At 43.1% G+C, this 22,268-nt stretch overlaps 1 protein-coding gene across 1 annotated transcript in view; it reads right to left on the reverse strand.

Moving 5' to 3' along the window:
* Window positions 1-22,268, reverse strand: part of LOC124553253 — a 286,386-nt gene that overhangs the window by 77,793 nt on the left and 186,325 nt on the right. Inside the window, exon 16 of the mRNA XM_047127140.1 lies at window positions 12,220-12,395. Within this exon, the coding sequence (XP_046983096.1) occupies window positions 12,220-12,395 (176 nt within the window). The remainder of the gene's footprint in view (window positions 1-12,219; window positions 12,396-22,268) is intronic.

Raw genomic sequence — 22,268 nt, forward strand, 5'->3', positions numbered from 1 at the left:
AAAGGACGGGTTTACACTCGCACACACACACGTATCCATCCACACATATACAGACACAAGCAGACATATTTAAATATGTCTGCTTGTGTCTGTATATGTGTGGATAAATATGTCTGCTTGTGTCTGTATATGTGCGGATGGATATGTGTGTGTGGTGTGTGCGAGTGTATACCCGTCCTTTTTTCCCCCTAAGGTAAGTCTTTCTGCTCCCGGGATTGGAATGACTCCTTACCCTCTCCCTTAAAACCCACTTCCTTTCGTCTTTCCCTCTCCTTCCCTCTTTCCTGATGAGGCAACAGTTTGTTGCGAAAGCTTGAATTTTGTGTGTATGTTTGTGTTTGTTTGTGTGTCTATCGACGTGCCAGCGCTTTCATTTGGTAAGTCACATCATCTTTGTTTTTAGATATATTTTTCCCATGTGGAATGTTTCCCTCTATTAATTCACAACTTATAATATAATACTCGATCTGAAGGTTTAATGGAGAATCTCGAAAACTGATTTTTTTTTAACCCTGTAACTTGGATTTCCCATTGACATATAATTGTGTGTGTTGACAACTGACACTTTTGGTTTGTCATTTAAAAACTATATTAACTACGAGCTTCAATGTACAGTATTAACGTTGCACAATAATATTTATTTAACAGTTCATTACAAACTGGCTTTTGGCTTCTCAGGCCACTGTGGGACAACTTAATACAAAAAGGTAGTCCACACGGCTTCAGCGAGAATTTGTAGCTTTAGGAAGATCCTTATATGGAGGTATGTAACAATCTATGACTACGTTGAAACATAACACAACCACAATGTAATACCTAAAGCGATTCTGAACAAATAAATCTTGTATTACAGTATATACAAATATTAAAATTATATGAATGCGTAACCCCAAAATGTTATACAAGTGAGTAATGGAACAGGCTACCATGTCATATGGACAAACTGGTGAATATCTTGAACAAACCAAAAAAGAGTGTGTGTGTGTGTGTGTGTGTGTGTTTGTGTGTGTGTGTGTGTGTGTGTGTGTGTGTGCGCGTGTGTGCGGGGGGAAGGGGGGGTGGGGAAAGGCAGAAAGAAGTCTAAGGAATGTGGTTGTGGAACAGTTACAACAAGCTTATTATCTAATGGTGAGAGGGTAGCCTGTACCATCACCCACTTGTACACATTTTTGGCTTATACACTCCTGGAAATGGAAAAAAGAACACATTGACACCGGTGTGTCAGACCCACCATACTTGCTCCGGACGCTGCAAGAGGGCTGTACAAGCAATGATCACACGCACGGCACAGCGGACGCACCAGGAACCGCGGTGTTGGCCGTCGAATGGCGCTAGCTGCGCAGCATTTGTGCACCGCCGCCGTCAGTGTCAGCCAGTTTGCCGTGGCATACGGAGCTCCATCGCAGTCTTTAACACTGGTAGCATGCCGCGACAGCATGGACGTGAACTGTATGTGCAGTTGACGGACTTTGAGCGAGGGCGTATAGTGGGCATGCGGGAGGCCGGGTGGACGTACCGCCGAATTGCTCAACACGTGGGGCGTGAGGTCTCCACAGTACATCGATGTTGTCGCCAGTGGTCGGCGGAAGGTGCACGTGCCCGTCGACCTGGGACCGGACCGCAGCGACGCACAGATGCACGCCAAGACCGTAGGATCCTACACAGTGCCGTAGGGGACCGCACCGCCACTTCCCAGCAAATTAGGGACACTGTTGCTCCTGGGGTATCGGCGAGGACCATTTGCAACCGTCTCCATGAAGCTGGGCTACGGTCCCGCACACCGTTAGGCCGTCTTCCGCTCACGCCCCAACATCGTGCAGCCCGCCTCCAGTGGTGTCGCGACAGGCGTGAATGGAGGGACGAATGGAAACGTGTCGTCTTCAGCGATGAGAGTCGCTTCTGCCTTGGTGCCAATGATGGTCGTATGCGTGTTTGGCGCCGTGCAGGTGAGCGTCACAATCAGGACTGCATACGACCGAGGCACACAGGGCCAACACCCGGCATCATGGTGTGGGGAGCGATCTCCTACACTGGCTGTACACCACTGGTGATCGTTGAGGGGACACTGAATAGTGCACGGTACATCCAAACCGTCATCGAACCCATCGTTCTACCATTCCTAGACCGGCAAGGGAACTTGCTGTTCCAACAGGACAATGCACGTCCGCATGTATCCCGTGCCACCCAACGTGCTCTAGAAGGTGTAAGTCAACTACCCTGGCCAGCAAGATCTCCGGATCTGTCCCCCATTGAGCATGTTTGGGACTGGATGAAGCATCGTCTCACGCGGTCTGCACGTCCAGCACGAACGCTGGTCCAACTGAGGCGCCAGGTGGAAATGGCATGGCAAGCCGTTCCACAGGACTACATCCAGCATCTCTACGATCGTCTCCATGGGAGAATAGCAGCCTGCATTGCTGCGAAAGGTGGATATACACTGTACTAGTGCCGACATTATGCATGCTCTGTTGCCTGTGTCTATGTGCCTGTGGTTCTGTCAGTGTGATCATGTGATGTATCTGACCCCAGGAATGTGTCAATAAAGTTTCCCCTTCCTGGGACAATGAATTCACGGTGTTCTTATTTCAATTTCCAGGAGTGTACATTCATATAATTTTAACATCTGAACATTCTGTAATATAAGATTTATTTGTTCAGAGTCTCTTTAGGTATTACATTATGCTCGTGTTTTGTATCATTACAGTCATAAAAAGTCACACACCTTTGTATTACAATCTTTTACAGCTATCAATTCTCGCTGAAGTTGTGTGGACTACCTGTTTAGTGTTAAGTTATCTGAAGATGGCCTAAGAAGTCGATAGCCAGTTTGCAATGAAATATTAATTAAATATTATTGTGGGACATTGATATTGTGTATTCAAGTTATTAATATGTCTATATTCCTCCAAAAACTGGTAGATTATTCAATAAATATTAATGATTGAGTTCCATTTTATAGTTTATCACCATAATCAGTAAAATTAGTAATGTCCGCTAAAAGTATAGATATAATATCAAAGGCACAATTAATTTTATATCCAAATCAATGTTAAATCACATAAACTCTTGGGATGCCCAATATTAACTGTATTTTTTTTCCTTTTTCTCCTTCACACAGAGTTGAAGTCAATGCAAGAAATAATCTCTGCACTGATAACTGTTCCCACTAGTGTAAAAATACTTTGCGACACAACCTTCAGAAGAGAGGTTAAACTTTATTGGCCCATTGAACTGTTTGACAAACCTGTAGATATGAAACAGTGAATTTGACAAACAGATTCCACCTTTTACAAGAACCTTTACAAACACGACCGTTTGCTGTGCCACAACAGGAGAGCTGGCTGCAGAAGGAAAGGGTCGAAACCCAAATTCTGGTCTGCCAGCAAGCTTCAACTATACTCCCTTTTCAGTGTACAAGATATCAAAGCAGAATGGACTGTTACAAGTGTTACTGGCAATACTGATGCCTTACCCACTTGAACAGTGTTAGATAAATATTTATAATGTCCCACTTCAATGTATTTACGTTAGAATGATTTCCAAATATTCGCACAGCTTTGTTTGTTTCCTGTTTCACATGCAGTTCATCAGATTGTGACAGTGCAACATAGTACTCTTCTGTGCATGTGGCAATTTGCAGGGTTGGTGTTGTTGAGAGCCTTGTCGTGCTTTACTGCATTAATTGAAAAATAATTTAAATCAAAGTCTTTTCAATTGAGCCTTTAAATGATGTAACAAAATGTTTAGTATCCTTTACGAATTAGTCAATGGGAGATGTCATCGGTTTCACGTAGATAATATTTGTACTGTGCTGAGTCTAACAGGAATTTAACTGTGTATCAGACAATAAACATCGATCTGAGAAGATTTATTAGAGAAAAAATATATGGCAACTATGTGCATTTTAGAATGAGATTTTCACTCTGCAGCGGAGTGTGCGCTGATATGAAACTTCCTGGCAGATTAAAACTGTGTGCTGGACCGAGACTCGAACTCGGGACCTTCGCCTTTCGCGGGCAAGTGCTCTACCGACTGAGCTACCCAAGCACGACTCATGCCCCGTCCTCACAGCTTTACTTCTGCCAGTACCTCGTTTCCTACCTTCCAAACTTTACAGAAGCTCTCCTGTGGACCCTGCAGAACTAGCACTCGTGAAAGAAAGGATGTTGCGGAGACATGGCTTAGCCACAGCCTGGGGGATGTTTCTAGAATGAGATTTTCACTCTGCCTGCGAAAGGCAAAGGACCCGAGTTCGAGTCTCGGTCCGGCACACAGTTTTAATCTGCCAGGAGGTTTCATATCAACGCACACTCCCCTTCAGAGTGAAAATCTCATTCTGGAAACATCCCCCAGGCTGTGGCTAAGCCATGTCTCCGCAGTATCCTTTCTTTCAGGAGTGCTAGTTCTGCAGGGTTCGCAGGAGAGCTTCTGTAAAGTTTGGAAGGTAGGAGACGAGGTAGTGGCAGAAGTAAAGCTGTGAGGACAGGGCGTGAGTCATGCTCGGTAGAGCACTTGCCCCCGAAAGGCAAAGGTCCCGAGTTCGAGTCTCGGTCCGGCACACAGTTTTAATCTGCCAGGAAGTTTCATATGTGCATTTTATTTCCAGATCCCTGCATCAGAAATCAGTGGAATTTTGTTTAAGCAAACATGTTAAATACTAGTGACCTCCCCGGCTTTGAATGGTTAGCTGGACCAGTTAGTTGTCTACCATAGCTGTAATAAATTACACACACAAAACTTCCTCGCGAATCAGACTATTGATTACGGAAACAAAATACTTACAGTAGTTCCTGAGATTAGCCTGAGGATACAGGCGCAGACAAACACAGTGGGAATTTATATATAGAAGATGGTATATATAGATTCAGATAACAATACTCTTTATCATACAATGGTGAAATGCAAGTCTTTCAATTGGACACCACTGTGGTGACTTGCATGTCCCTAATGTATCCCCATTATCCGATAAGGGAGAGGAAAAGCGAACTTAGCGATTAATGTGGAATTTAAACCACATGTAATTTCTGGGAAACCTTCACATAATCACGAGGTGAGCGCTAAGTTGGAAGGCAGCTCGAGAAATCGGGTTCGATCCTGCGATCTTCTGGTTTCCAGACAGGCACTTTACCACAAGACTGGCAGACCCGACACAGTTTCCGTTCAAGCTCTGCTGCTCTCTGGAGTCCCAGTGGCGGTTTACTTTACTGCTTTTCCTGCCAGATATGCCCTCCTCTGTAGCCGATTAGCTCACAACTCCAGACATTTCGGTGAGATGTCAGTCCAGATGGCAATTAAATAAGAAACAGATAATAATAAACATATTACGTGTTAAAAATTACTTAGTGGTAACAAATTACACTACTGCTCATTAATTTCAATACATTCTGGTATTTCAGATTCAAAACACAAATCAAACATTATTTCTCACAAATTATAAATATATTAACTTCCACATATATAACACAATTACAATCATTACATTTTACTTTCATCAAAGTATCCTCTGGATTTAATGACTGCCTCACAAACTCGAGGCACACGGTCAATCAGTTTTTGTAGGTATCGTGAATCTATACGGTTTCACACATCCTTAACAATATTCCAGAGATGTTCCTTGGTGGATATATTAACTTCCCTGATACATCTGTCCACTTCATCCCAAACCATTTCAATGGGATTACAATCAGGGCTTTGGAATGGCCACACCATATCATTAAGTACTTTCTGTTTTTCCTTCGATGCAATGTAGTTCATAAAGTATGCCGACCAACATTTTGGGTAATTATCCTGTTGTAAGGAGAACCCTTTCCCTATTAAGCACAATCCACTTAAGCCAGAGATAAATTCTGCCGAAATTTTTACAAAGGTACAGACGGTGTTTAGAAAGGATAGATTGCATGCAACCGGTGGTGGAGTGTTCGTCGCTGTTAGTAGTAGTTTATCCTGTAGTGAAGTAGAAGTGGATAGTTCCTGTGAATTATTATGGGTGGAGGTTACACTAAACAACCGAGTTAGGTTAATAATTGGCTCCTTTTACCGACCTCCCGACTCAGCAGCATTAGTGGCAGAACAACTGAGAGAAAATTTGGAATACATTTCACATAAATTTTCTCAGCATGTTATAGTCTTAGGTGGAGATTTCAATTTACCAGATATAGACTGGGACACTCAGATGTTTAGGACGGGTGGTAGGGACAGAGCATCGAGTGACATTATACTGGGTGCACTATCCGAAAATTACCTCGAGCAATTAAACAGAGAACCAACTCGTGGAGATAACATCTTGGACCTACTGATAACAAACAGACCCGAACGTTTCGACTCTGTATGTACAGAACAGGGAATCAGTGATCATAAGGCCGTTGCAGCATCCCTGAGTATGGAAGTTAATAGGAATATAAAAAAAGGGAGGAAGGTTTATCTGTTTAGCAAGAGTAATAGAAGGCAGATTTCAGACTACCTAACAGATAAAAACGAAAATTTCTGTTCCGACACTGACAATGTTGAGTGTTTATGGAAAAAGTTCAAGGCAATCGTAAAATGCGTTTTAGACAGGTACGTGCCGAGTAAAACTGTGAGGGACGGGAAAAACCCACCGTGGTACAACAACAAAGTTAGGAAACTACTGCGAAAGCAAAGAGAGCTCCACTCCAAGTCTAAACGCAGCCAATACCTGTCAGACAAACAGAAGCTAAACGATGTCAAAGTTAGCGTAAGGAGGGCTATGCGTGAAGCGTTCAGTGAATTTGAAAGTAAAATTCTATGTACTGACTTGACAGAATATCCTAGGAAGTTCTGGTCTTACGTTAAATCAGTAAGTGGCTCGAAACAGCATATCCAGACACTACGGGATGATGATGGCATTGAAACGGAGGATGACACGCGTAAAGCTGAAATACTAAACACCTTTTTCCAAATCTGTTTCACAGAGGAAGACCGCACTGCAGTTCCTTCTCTAAATCCTCACACAAACGAAAAAATGGCTGACATCGAAATAAGTGTCCAAGGAATAGAAAAGCAACTGGAATCACTCAATAGAGGAAAGTCCACTGGACCTGACGGGATACCAATTCGATTCTACACAGAGTACGCAAAAGAACTTGCCCCCCTTCTAACAGCCGTGTACCGCAAGTCTCTAGAGGAACGGAGGGTTCCAAATGATTGGAAAAGAGCACAGATAGTCCCAGTCTTCAAGAAGGGTCGTCGAGCAGATGCGCAAAACTATAGACCTATATCTCTGACGTCGATCTGTTGTAGAATTTTAGAACATGTTTTTTGCTCGAGTATCATGTCGTTTTTGGAAACCCAGAATCTACTATGTAGGAATCAACATGGATTCCGGAAACAGCGATCGTGTGAGACCCAACTCGCCTTATTTGTTCATGAGACCCAGAAAATATTAGATACAGGCTCCCAGGTAGATGCTATTTTTCTCGACTTCCGGAAGGCGTTCGATACAGTTCCGCACTGTCGCCTGATAAACAAAGTAAGAGCCTACGGAATATCAGACCAGCTGTGTCGCTGGATTGAAGAGCTTTTAGCAAACAGAACACAGCATGTTGTTATCAATGGAGAGACGTCTACAGACGTTAAAGTAACCTCTGGCGTGCCACAGGGGAGTGTTATGGGACCATTGCTTTTCACAATATATATAAATGACCTAGTAGATAGTGTCGGAAGTTCCATGCGGCTTTTCGCGGATGATGCTGTAGTATACAGAGAAGTTGCAGCATTAGAAAATTGTAGCGAAATGCAGGAAGATTTGCAGCGGATAGGCACTTGGTGCAGGGAGTGGCAACTGACCCTTAACATAGACAAATGTAATGTATTGCGAATACATAGAAAGAAGGATCCTTTATTGTATGATTATATGATAGCGGAACAAACACTGGTAGCAGTTACTTCTGTAAAATATCTGGGAGTATGCGTGCGGAACGATTTGAAGTGGAATGATCATATAAAATTAATTGTTGGTAAGGCGGGTACCAGGTTGAGATTCATTGGGAGAGTGCTTAGAAAATGTAGTCCATCAACAAAGGAGGTGGCTTACAAAACACTCGTTCGACCTATACTTGAGTATTGCTCATCAGTGTGGGATCCGTATCAGATCGGTCTGACGGAGGAGATAGAGAAGATCCAAAGAAGAGTGGCGCGTTTTGTCACAGGGTTATTTGGTAACCGTGATAGTGTTACGGAGATGTTTAATAAACTCAGGTGGCAGACTCTGCAAGAGAGGCGCTCTGCATCACGGTGTAGCTTGCTCGCCAGGTTTCGAGAGGGTGCGTTTCTGGATGAGGTATCGAATATATTGCTTCCCCCTACTTATACCTCCCGAGGAGATCACGAATGTAAAATTAGAGAGATTAGAGCACGCACAGAGGCTTTCAGACAGTCGTTCTTCCCGCGAACCATACGCGACTGGAACAGGAAAGGGAGGTAATGACAGTGGCACGTAAAGTGCCCTCCGCCACACACCGTTGGGTGGCTTGCGGAGTATGAATGTAGATGTAGATTGCACGATACTGAAGTATGCAGTAGTACTGCTTCTGATCCATACATCCTTCTACTTTCACAATGTCACCAACTCTATCTCTGGCAAAACATCCCCAAACCATAATAGAACCTCCACCGTGTTTAACTGTAGGTAGAACACACTCCTGGGCTACCCTTTCCCCTACAAATCAGCGAACAAATATTCTCCTTCCGGTTCTAAAAATCTCGAACTTCGATTCGTCAGTGAACAGCACCTTCGTCCGCTCTTATGATGCCCAATTATGGTGTTTCCTAGCCCATTCAAGTCTCTTCTATTTATTTGTGGACCTCAGAAGGGATTTTCTAATGTCGTACCCCGACGTGCTGCACAGTGTGTCAACACGTCGCCTCGGCATACTCTAACACCAGGTCTGTCTCCGATGAAACGCACACTGGACATTATCGGACGACAACTCCAGCGTCATCTACAAACAGCATTAAAGTGCGCATCATTTATGACGGCGGCAGAGTTTAGGTTCGTTCTGCACATCTGACATCACAAAACACAGTCAGCCAATGAACAGAGAACGACGCTGCCAGAGCTCGACTGCAGTGCAGACCACGGACAAGTGTCTTCAGTTTTAGAAACGTTCAGCCATAAATAAACTAATTGAACAAAAGCAATGTCTTCATAGCAGACTTTCTTCTATAGAAAGTTTGGAAAAAGCATTCTTTATTCCAATTGCTTCATATTCTATTAATTAATTAAACCAAACAAGCAATAAGCCTACTAATTCAGGCGATAACGAGGAAAGGGATTCGTATCATTCTCACTAACCGCTTTTTCTCAATAAAGAACAGCGCTAATTGTTTATTTCCTATTGTACTTCGACGAAACGTGAGTAATTCATAGTCATACCAACAGGATTTGTCGGTATTTTGCGTGATAGTTTAAAGTCTTTGGGGAGTTTCAATGAATGACGAGCTGCGTTACCGTGATGGATAGTGTTCGACTGCTAAACGAAAGGTTCCGAGTTCAAACCTTATTCGGTGCTTAACATTTTCTGTATTTAAAAACAATATCAAACTGTATTACTTCATGAGTTTTATTTGTTTGAATGTAATTTTTTGAAATTTCTAGTGGCAACTAATGTCGGTCATATGGAAAGTATACGCTATGAACTTTTAACTCTGCAAACTCTTAAAAATTTCGTGCAATGGTTTACTACATTTAATGCTGCACAATAACTGTGTTGAACATATGAACAAAATTGTCATTTATGGAGGGAAGGAATCAGTCAAGAAGATGTGTAAAAATCAAATTTTTGGGCCAAATAGTTTTTGTGAAATCGAATAATAAGTGTGTCAAAGCAGTGGGAACACCATGTGTCTGCTCAGGCGAGCAGTGCAGTGATGACAAAATCGCGCACATCGCGGAATGCGGGGAGCACGTCCCTGTAGCAGCGAAAGGGTTAATGCAGCCGTGGTGGCTTTATTTCATAAACTGCGCGCTCCCCCTAAACGTAAGTTTGCGAACTATATACTATGGCGCTGCTTCTCTTGGGGCATACAACTGGCAACGCAGCAATCTCCCGCATCTGGGCGGGCATGAGCGAGCCACTAAGTTAAATGAATTGAACTATAGGAGTCCCTGTATTCACCGACCAAGTGCAACAGGCGTGGAACTCCATCCCACAAGCTGCCATCCTGCACCTATACGATACAACACATGCACGTTTGCGAGCTCACATTCGACATTCTGGTGATTACACCTGTTATTAATGTACCTGCATTTCATATTTGCAGTCTCTTATCTCGTGCTTACATTAACGTGTGATCTTGTAATGTTAATCACTTAAATATGGTACCTAGACAAATGTATTCCAAAAATTTCATTGCCCTACATTCATTTTTTTTTAATGTGACTTTTCTCCCAGCACTGTACTATTTTCACACACTGCCGAATGTAGAGTCATCTCTGACTATAAAATTTTGGAGCACAGTTCTAAAAAAAAAAACAGTTAATTAACCCAAGTCCTTTACTCAAAATTGTCAACTGAATCTGAACATTTTTTACTAGAAGGGTATGTCGAAGCAATAAGAAAGCATATAAACACATCAAAACAAGTTTTGCATCACCTCGGTTCCAAGAGTTCTGGAACCTGTACAGAAAATTGGAACAGAGATCAACATAATCATCATTTCCTCCCTTTTTATTGCTCACGAAAACCACATATTGCATGTTGTACCACCACGCAGCGACACCTTCAGAGGTGGTGGTCCAGATTGCTGTACACACCGGTACCTCTAATAACCAGTAGCACATGCTCTCGCATTGATGCATGCCTGTATTCATCATGGCATACTATCCACAAGTTCTTCAAGGCACTGTCGGTCGAGACTGTCCTACTCGTCAATGGTGGTTCGGCGCAGATCCCTCAGAGTGGTTGGTGGGTCACATCAATCATAAACAGCCCTTTTGATTCTATCCCAGGCATGTTTGATAGTGTTCACGTCTGGAGAACATGCTGGCCACTCTAGTCGAGCAATGTCGTTACCTGAAGTAAGTCATTCACAAGATGTGTGCAATGGGGGAGCAAATTGTCATCCGTGAAGACAAATGCCTCGCCAATATCCTGCCGGTACAGTTGCACTATCGGTCAGAGGATGGCATTCACGTATCGTACAGGCATTACGGTGCCTCCCGTGACCACCAGCAGGGGATGTCGGCCCCACATAATGCCACCGCGAAACAGCAGGGAAGCTCCACCTTGCTGCACTCTCTGGACAGTGTGTCTAAGGCGTTCAGCCTGACCGGGTTGCCTATAAACACGACTCTGACGATCGTCCGGTTGAAGGCATACGTGACACTCATTGGTGGAGAGAACGTGATGCCAATCCTGAGCAGTCCAATAGGCATGTTGTTGGGCCCACCTGCACCATGCTGCACAGTGTGGTGGTGCAAAGATGGACCTTGCCATGTACATCGGAAGTGAAGTTGCGCATCATGCAGCCTATTGCGCACAGTTTGAGTTGTAACACGACGTCCTGTGGCTGCACGAAAAGCATTGTTCAACACGGTGGCGTTGCTGTCAGGGTTCCTCCGAGCCATAATCCGTAGGTAGCGGTCATCCACTGCAGTAGTAGCCCTGGGGCGGCCTGAGCGAGGCATGTAATTGATAGTTCCTGTATCTCCGTATTTCCTCCACGTCTCAATAACATTGCTTTTTGTTCACTCCGAGATGCACGGACACTTCCCTTGTTGAGCCCCCTTCCTGCCCCAAAGTAACAATGCAGATTCACATGCAATCGAACCACGGTACGAGCATCTAGGCACGGTTGAACTACAGACAACATTAGCCGTGAACCTTTTTCCTGGTGGAATGACTGGAACTGATCGGCTGTCAGACCCCTAGGTCTAATAGGCACTGCCCGTGCACTGTTGTTTACATCTTTGAGCGGGTTTAGTGACATCTCTGAACAGTCAAGGGGACTGTGTCTGTGATACAATATCCACAGTCAACATCTATCTTCAGAAGTACTGGGAACTGGGGTTATGCAGAACTTTTTTGATGTGTGTATTTTTATGAATATAAAATGTTAATAAAATTACAACATAATAGTTCCAGACATGTGGTACTTCATCAAGATTTCTACGAATCTGATGGCTATAAATTCACACGAGTGCCAATAAGCACCGCCACCAGCTTTGAGAGAAACACTGTAGGACCAGTAGACGCGACTCACTTGAGTATGAAGAAGGCGGGGCGCCACGGCTCGTCCTCGGAGGCGCGCGCCATCAGGTATCCCTGTCGCTGCGGGCCCAGCGGGGTCGAGGGCGGGCTCAGCTGCTCGTCCTGGACGCGCACCAGCGCATAGTGCACCATCTCCTCCACCTGCGGCACACCCACCGACTCTGACAACTGTACGAGCAAAGGAAACGCTGCCGTGTGGCTACTAAAATTATTCTACTGGCAAACAATTATCAAAGTGTTACAGCTTTGTTTGCAATGCAACTACAATCACTAAATAACAACTCAAGTTATTACATCAAAAAACAGGAAAAGTTAAAGTGTCCACACCTGAGTCATACAACATCAGATTACATCGTATTCTGTGGATCCTGCAAACGTGGTCTGACAGGTGTTAAAGAAAACAATCTAGGAGGAGCATTCGACAATTAATGCAACAAATTCTTGGTCTGAAAGTGGTTTAGTCAGGACCCCAATACACCATACCGTATTTACTCGAATCTAAGCTGCACTTTTCTTCTGGTTTTTGTAATCCAAAAAACAGCCTGCCACTTAGAATCGAGTGCAAAGTAAGCGGAAGTTCCGAAAAATGTTGGTAGGTGCCGCCACAACTAACTTCTGCTGTCGAATACATGTAGCGCTACACAGGCATGCTTTGTAGGCAAAAAGATAAATACTGGTGCCAAAACCTCTGCGTCAGCAAATAAATTTAAAAAAAAAGTGGAAGACAAACTTTTTCTCCGCCCCGAGTTTCGACCACTGCATTTTCATACATTATCTAACGAAGTAAATACAAATTTCGTATTGTTCATATTCGAATGTAGCAGCATTTCAATGTATTACGAAAACCCGACTGGCAAGACTATTTGGGATGTTTGTCAATATGGCCAACTCTACGTTCCGAATTTTTTCCTACCTGTGAGAAGAGATGGTTGCTAATAGGAACTTTTATGAATTGTGAATGACATGCAGTATTCTCTTCACCATAAGAATAATACGAATATTTTGCCATGTATTCTTTCGTTTTTGCTGCTATCTCATTTAAATCCTGTATGTTTAATAAACTACGAAACCAGTGTGAGATAACAGCAAACACGGAAGAATATACATATCATGTCTTGTTTATCTTTGTATTATTCTTATGCCTAATAGTGATACAGTCAGAAATGAAGCACAGCAATTGACTAGATTTTTAAATATAAGATGACTCTAATTTCTGTGCAGAATGTAATGTACAAAAGAGGCGTCTGCAAAGATTTTCAAACGGAGAAAAATTTTCGCTAAATCTCGTTCAGAACATCTCCTATCATACGCAGTCTATTATTTGGTTGTTGTTGATCATTATCAAAGAAATCAGCAGGGTAAGTGACAACAAATAGCAGTCTCTTGCCATTGCTTCGCTAACGAGACGATCCCTCTCATTTTTTTAAAAAACTGTAAACGGCAGTAGTGCGCACGAAAGCAAGCCGTGCCGCGAGCGGCGACAGGCCGTAAACACTCATTGTCAGAATGTGACAAACAATGTACGACATAGTACAATAATGCATTTTCAGCTTGGAGTGATGTAAACACCTATAACAAAGAGAACAGCGCTTATCAGATCAAAGAAAAATAAGCAATCAACTCAAACCAGACGAAGCACGTGAAAAAGGTAGGGTACCCGTATAAATACGGATGGAGCGCCTGACGCATAGCAGTGGCTACCTGGTAAAGCTGAACTGCTAAGCTTATGACTCGAACCAAACTACTGTAGCTGTATCGTCATTCATTCGACCTAAATTGTGCCTCATATTACAATGGGCCAGCTTTGTTTTGATTTGGAGGTGCGGCCTAAAACTTCTCTCTCCCCTTGAACTTCGAGACTCAAATTTCAGGTACGGCTTAGATTCGTGAAAATTTTTTTTCCTCAACTTCGAGTCTCATTTTCCAGGTGCGGCTTAGATTCGAGTAAATACGGTAATATTCCTCTTCTTTTCACTACAGAACGCTATTCTTCAACATAATCTCTGTCCAATGTGACAGCCTTACGCCACCTAACTGGGAGGGTCTGTATGTTCACACGGTACCACTGCACCGGTCAAAGTCGGAGCCGATATCTTCCTGCATCGATAACCTCTCCATCACCCGTGTGCCGTTTCCTGCGGAGTGTGTCCTTTGTTGGGCCAAACAGATGGAAGTTGGAAGTTGCACAATCTGGGCTGTAGGGGTGACGAGGAAAACTGTCCGATGAAGTTTTGTGGTGCGCACACTCGTGTGAGACCTCGTGCTGTCGTGGAGGAGAAGATGTTCAGTCGCAATTTCACAGTGACAAACATGCTCGAGTCGATTTCTCAGTTTCCTGACGGTAGCACATTACACTTCTGAGTGAATCGTTGCACTGTGAGGGGGGCATCAAACAGAATAACTCCTTCAGAGGCCGAGATGACTGTCACCACAACTTTATTATCTGAGGATATGGCTTTCAAAGTTTTCTGCAGAGAGGAGGTTGTGGGGCAGCACACTTTAGATTGCTGTTTTGTTTCTGGTTCGAACTAATGAACCCACATTTAGGTGTCTGTGACAATGTTCGATATAAAACTGTCACGATCAGCCTCATAGCGTGCAAGCAACTCCGCACAGGACGTCCTCCGTTGCTCTTTATGACCTTCTGTTAGGGAATCAGCTAATATGAGACTGTCTCTTCGTTCCAACTTTCCAGGAGTCACAGTCGTGTGTGGCCAGCTGGTACACGGGGGATCGGATAGCTCTGCACGACTCCGTTGCCACGGTGACAGAAGAGTTGCTCGACGACTCGTCGTGCTTTTGTCAGTCAGGTATCTGTAGAAATTCTGGAAGCACGTAAGAATCTCTGTAATGCTCTGGTTTTCCACCAAATGAAACTCGATGACACCTCTCCACTTGGAATGCACTCCTGTTAAGGACACCATTTTGAAGACTACGTATAGTGCAGCTACCTATTGGAAATTCATGAAACTATAGGGGCTGAACTGGGAATATCCCACAACAAACTCTGTAGTTTTTCAGCTGAAACTCTCGTAGGAAAAAAAGTTGCACTGGCTCACTTATTGAACTCCACTCGTATCCCCGAGAAGTTGAACAGTCATTACAGCATTCCGACAACTCTTTACACACACTTCATGACAATGTCAAAAAATAGTACCATGTATCACTGTTACTTTGAAGTGTAGTGCATAATTCAGCACAGGTTACTTAGCCTGCCATTTCTGATGTGTAACTTACTTTTTGAGGTCCGCTGATATTAAAGGCAACTGTCTCACAGTTGGTATGCATGTGACAGCATACACTGCCTAATACATTCTGAAATACTGCACCCCCTCCCACCCCCCCTCCCCCCCCAAAAAAAAACACATTTTGGGGCTCATCCTCAAGTTCTATTGGTGACAGAAAGGTAGGGTCAAAAGTCCTCAGGTGAGAGACCATATGTATGCCTGACAGATGGACTGTCTTACTGTAACTATCCTACAATATAGGGTCAAATTTTGAATATTACTCGTGTCCTCTAGCTTAGGCACATGGAGCAAATCAGTTGGTTTGTTTTGCATTAGATGTGGTCCACAGTTCCCCTTAAGGAGCTCACGGAGGCACCATTTAGTTCACGGGTGGTTCCTGAGGAAACCTGATAAACATGCTTTTGGGTATCAAAACTGAGCTGCAGATTCCACGATAACTATGCACAGCACGTAGCTAAAATTTTTGTAATATATTCCTCAGATCTCAATCTGAAACTTTGAACATTTTAATGATACCTTTATTCATCTCTGAGATGCAGAGGTTCAACGTTACCTTACATGTACATATAAAATATGTGTGTAAATTCCAATGTGAGACGAAATCTAAATAATAAATAACTGCACCAAATTGCTAAAATTTTAATGAGATAATATCTATCTCTAAATATTTATCTAGAAGTGCCATCTTCCTATTTTCAAAAATCTTTATCTGTTATCAAGAACACCTCAAAGACCTGGTTTTTGGATACCAAGACCAAGCCTTGGATTCCAAGACAGCTATCTGCAGCAAGTGGCTGTAATTTTTACAATATATTGCCGGGATCCCAATATCTAACAATGTTGAAAATTTTCTTGATATCTTTGTCAGTTTCTGAGATAAAAAGTTTCAGAGTTAGCCTGCTTGCACATGTAAAATTTACATGTAAAAAACAGTGTGAATGAAAATGTAGTTTATAAAGTGATGTAGCATGGAGAAATATGCTGAAAAGTGTATCCATTCTCATCAGAATGGTTCTGAACATCCCATGGTGTAGTACTGAAACACAGGAAATTTTTTTGTGCATGTAAAATTCAGTCTGAGGTGTAAAATTAGTTTCGCATTCTTTCAATTTCATACAACTAAAAACTATCAAAGTTTTACTGACTCACAAAGCTCTTTTCATATAAGCAACATGTCTTGCTGTACCAGTGGAAAGACAGGAACTGGCAGAAAACGTTCCTATTGCAGCATGAAAAAGGCAAATATGCTCCTCTCTATTACAAGACTGACTGAACAGTGGGGTACCAACTGCCTCATTCTACCTTCTTCAGCACCTACAATATGTGATCAAAAGTATCCAGACACCCTCAAAACCATATATTTTCCATACTAGGTGCATTGTGCTGCCACCTACTGCCAGGTACTCCATATCAGCAACCTCAGTAGTCATTAGACACCGTGAGAGAGCAGAATGGTGCGCTCTGTGGAACTTACAGACTTCGAATGTGGTCAGGTGATTGGGTGTCACTTGTGTCATATATCTGTATGCGAAATTTCCACTCTCATAAATATCCTAGATCCACTGTTTCTGATGTGATAGTGAAGTCGAAATGTGAAGGGACACGTACAGCAAAAAAGCACACAGTCGACCTTGTCTGTTGACTGACAGAGACCCCCGACAGCTGAAGAAGGTCCTAATTTGTAATAGGAAGACATCTATCCAGACCATCAAATACGAATTCCATACTTCGTCAGGATCCACTGCAAGTACTATGACAGTTGGGCAGGAGATGAGAAAACTTGGATTTCATGGTCGAGCGGCTGTTCATAAGCCACACATCACACCGGTAAATGCCAAACGACACCTGACTCGATGGAAGGAGCATAAACATTGGATGATTGGACAGTGGAAAAATGTTGTATGGAGTGACAAATCACGGTACACAATGTGGCGATCTAATGGTAGGGTATGGATACAGCAAATGCCCAGTGAACGTCATCTGCCAGTGTGTGTAGTGCCAACAGTAAAATTTGGAGGCGGTGGTGTTATGGTGTGGTGAGGTCATGTTTTTCATGGAAGGGGCTTACACCCCTTGTTGTTTTGTATGGCACTATCACAGGACAGGCCTACATTGATGTTGTAAGTACCTTCTCGCTTCCCACTGTTGAAGGGCAATTCGGGGATTGGGATTGCGATTGCGATTGCATCTTTCAACACGATCGAGCACCTGTTCATAACAGACGGCCTGTGGCAGAGTGGTTACATGACAATAACATCCCTGTAATGGACTAGCCTCCACAGAGTCCTGATCTGAATCCTATAGAACACCTTTGAGATGTTTAGGAATGCTGACTTCGTGCCAGGCATCACCAACCGACATCGATACTTCTCCTTAGTGCAGCACTCTGTGACGAATGGGCTGCCGTTCCCCAAGAAACCTTCCAGCAAGTGATTGAACGTATGCCTGCGAGAGTGGAAGCTATCATCAAAGTTAAGGGTGGGCCAACACCATATTCAATTCCAGCATTACCGATGGAGTGCACCGTGGACTTTTAAGTCATTTTCAGCCAGGTGTCTGTATACTTATGATCACACAGTGTATAAAGATTTTTCAAAAACATTTAACACGCAAACATATTTGTGCTTTTTTATGCTGAGAGAAAAGGAGAAAGTGGCAGTAGGAAAGTGACAGAAAAGTAATAAATACCGGAAGATGATATGCAGTGGTTATGGTAAAGAAGGAGCGAAGGAGACAATGAGATTGAGAGAGAAAGAGAGGGACACAGTGGCAGTGGAACAGAGCTGGGAAAGGAATGAAGGAGACACTGCGGGGGAAGGGGGGGGGGGGGGATGAAGAGAAAGAGAAAGTGGAAGTGGGAGTGAGTGAGAGACAGTAATAATGAGAGACAGTCTTTGGCAATGGCAATGGGGAAGAAAGAGATAGTGACTGTGAGAAGAGGCAGCAGCAATGGGAAGGAATGAATGAGATGGCAGCAGTAAGAGAGAGAGCAAAAGAGAGACTTTGATAGTGAGTGGAGTGGTAGAAGGAGAGAATGAAGGAGACTGTGGCTGTAGGACAGAAGACTAACAGTTAGAGAGAGAGACAAAGATATGTTGACAATTAGTTGGGCTGAATGAGTGACTGAGAATGAGCAAGTGGAAGTGGAAGTGGAAGTGGATTTCCAGTGAAGGACTAGTGATGTGAGGGTGATACAGTAAGGGGAGTTTGTGAGAGTTTGATGTGAGCTGCACATTAAAAAACAGTGTGGGTATATTTGCACGTCAAAATTTTTGGGAAAATTTGTAAAGATACTGACGACGGTAGAATGAGGAAGCCGGTACCCAGAGTCTTTTAATAATCGGAAGCACATTCGTCTTTTTTGTGCTCAGATGTTTCGCCAGTCACGAGGAACGATCCAAAACTGTCGATCGTTGCCACTAGACTTTTGTAAACTCAAAGGAAGATGAGCTGACCACAAATAATGTGAAGTCAGTAGTCCCATTAGTTTTGTATGGGAATTTTTTATGCAACATATTTTAGAGAAAGAACACAAAATTCATATTTTGTGTACAAGAAAGGTAAACACGCCAAGTCGGCAAACTGCCTCTTATAGAAGAATGAAAACAATTCAGATACCCTGCGTAAAAGGACCCACAAAATTCCCCTGAAATACAAAGAAATTGTACCGCTATATATGAATGTGTTACAACTAATAATGAATTTTGTAAATTAATTGTTGACCTATGTCTCTCTCGACTTTTCGCTCTCAGACATCGTGGTGTAGTGCTAAAGGGCATCCCTGGAAACTGAGAGGTCGGGGGATTGAGAGCCTCCACCTCTTGTGGACAATGTGAGGAGTTGCCAGGAATAACATGTGGTTCAGATTCCGTGTCAAATTGCAGGTCCCTTTCCCCAGTTGAATAACTGTGGTAGATAAGAAACATGAAAGTCATGTGGTAGATAAGAAACTCGAAATTGTGCAGTAGATTAGAGACACCCGAGTCACTGAAGTGGCATCCAATTGAAGACCTCGCACCTGGCCATTTTTATTACTCTTTACCTTTTCCCGTTTTTGAGAAACGAGCTCTCAGCTTTCCTGTTTCTCATTTCTAGTTGCAATGAAAATGAAAATATGACGACAATAAATAGCACAATTCCACACCAGAAGATTCTGACATATTGTACAAAAGCCTCAATGTAACAAATAATGTTGAATAATAAGGATGGAAATTGTAAGGGTACAAACCCTCTGCACCAACTTCATAAAATGAGTGAGTCCAGCTGTCGTCTCAGGTCCCATAATTTGATAGTATCAGAAGCTGATGTACAGGTAAGTCCGTGATTTTCAGACTCTCCCCAGTGATGCGGCATAGCATTGTATTGACAACATTACGAAGAGGATAGATTGGTACTCACCACATGATGTAGTTTTCAATGTGACAGGGTCAGCAGCTGCGATGAATTTTTTGAACGATTTTGTAATGCCTTCAGCTGCCATTCTCTTTATTTAATGTACAATTGTACAATTTTAGCCTTAGGCCAAAAAAAAAAAAACCTTGAAAATGGCCTAAGGGTAAAACTGTACAATCACACTCGAAATAAAGAGAACGGCAGCTGAAGGTATCACAAAATCATTCAAAATAGTGGAGTGTGTCACAGACAGGCACTACAAAAAGACAGCGAAACAACCCCTAACGTGGTTCAGATTCACTGATGACATCTTCAGGATCTGGATTGAGGCTGAGGACACCCTATCCACATTCCTCGAGGACCACAACACCGTCTCCCCCATTCGTTTCACCTGGTCCTCCTGAACCCGACAACCACCTCCCTCAATGTTGACCTCCACTTCAAAGATAGCTACATCAGTACCTCCATCCATATCAAACCTACCAACCACTAGCAATACCTCCATTCAACTACTGCCACAAGAAGTCCCTAGCCACACAGACTGCAATTACCCTCCTACCTGTGTACAGAGACAGATCTCCTATGCCTTATCTCTCCAGTCAATTCCCGCCATCCAAAGTCTCAGCACTCGGTCACAGAGGAGCATCGACATTGTGACTCAGCACCACTCGGGACTGGAGCAACTGAATCGTATCGTCTACCTGGGTTTCGACTACCTCTTGTCGTGCCTTGAAATCAGGAATGTCCTACCCGCTATCCTTCCGACCCCTCCCACAGCGCTATTCTGCCACCCACTGAATCTACGTCATATCCTCATCCGTCCTTACTCCACCTTTGCTCCTAACCGCTTACCTCATGGCTCGTGACCCCCCCTTCTCTCTTTGTTCCGTTTCTTTTGCCGATCTTTCCTCTTATTTCCTCCTTCTTCGTACTGCGGCTATATTCAGGGTTTTAAATGCAGAAATGTGTGTGGTGATTCACGATGTCATAGTGCTGTGAGGGAGCGCCACTCGTGCCTCTGGTTTGAGAAGACTGATGACTGAAGTACGAACATTTCTCAAAAGAAAAACAGGTATGTGCTCTCTTTTCTTTTAAAACTATAAATAGTAGCATAGCTAGTACTATCTGTCATTCTACTAAACTGAGTGAACATGACACCACTGATGAAGTTTCAACCTCAAAAGAAGTTTATTAATACCAGTTAGCTGAAATAAAGAAACTCATCCAATCCTGAAGTCACTCACAGTTAGAGTAATTAGTTTCTGGTGTGTGTGTGTGTGTGTGTGTGTGTGTGTGTGTGTGTGTGTAGTGGTCACTGATACTTAAAAGATCATTTCAGTAATTCTATCACTGTCCGTTTATGAGTTACTAAGCAACGTATCAACAAGCTGACTACACAACGATTAATATCTGTCGTATCCTGACAGTAAATCGCTTCTCGCTTGCTTTAAACATCAAGACGATTACTATGCCGCTCATGTAAGTCGTTCATAGTTATTATCAAGCTAATGTCCATAAATTGCATTTAATGTTACTGAATCCTACACGTGACGATAACGCCCGATATCCAACCGCACGTCTTAAACTCCGTGCCGATATTTGAGAATTCTTGTGCAATTTGTTTGCACCAACGTCTGGCCATGGTTCTCTAGAATAATTTTTAAATCAACCCCGGGTTGTAAACTAACAATTATATGCCCATTCGTCAAAGTTACAGGAGATCCCCACTCGACGACTACTCGATCGCACCCTCGAGCAACACGGAAGTTTTTGTTCTTACAAAGAGAAAACATATCATGCGTAATGCAACAACACGATTTGCTAAGTCAAAACATATTTATATCTAGGTCATTAAAACTCATTACCTATTAAATGTAGTACATAATTAAATTCTTTACTCTGCAAATACTCAATAAAATTTAGAAATTAATTACATGTATTAAAAAAAATTCTCAAGTTGATACGATGTCACGGGTCACTAGTTGTTTCGACTCCCCTACACTCGACACAAAATAGATTGTACTATATTGGACATACTCGTGTAAAGCTACAGGCTCGTATCCCAATAACAGACCTAGATGCAAGACCTGCCCCATACATTCTCCCACCACCAGCTACTCCAGTCCAGTCACATGCATTACCTATCCCAAAGGCTGGGCTACCTGTGAAAGCAGTCACGTGATCTACAAGCTAAGCTGCAACCACTGTGCTGCACTCTACGTAGGCACGACAAATGACAAGCTGTCTGTCCACACAAATGGCTAATGAAGCAGCCGGATCGTCCAGTTGCTGAGCACACTGCCTGCCACCACATTCCTCACTTCAATGACTGCTTCACGGACTGTGCCATGTGGATTCTTCCTAGCAATGCCAGCTTTTCTGAATTGTGCAGGTTGGAAAT

The sequence above is a fragment of the Schistocerca americana genome, chromosome 11 (genome assembly GCF_021461395.2).
Source record: "Schistocerca americana isolate TAMUIC-IGC-003095 chromosome 11, iqSchAmer2.1, whole genome shotgun sequence".
NCBI classification, from domain to species: Eukaryota; Metazoa; Arthropoda; class Insecta; order Orthoptera; family Acrididae; genus Schistocerca; species Schistocerca americana.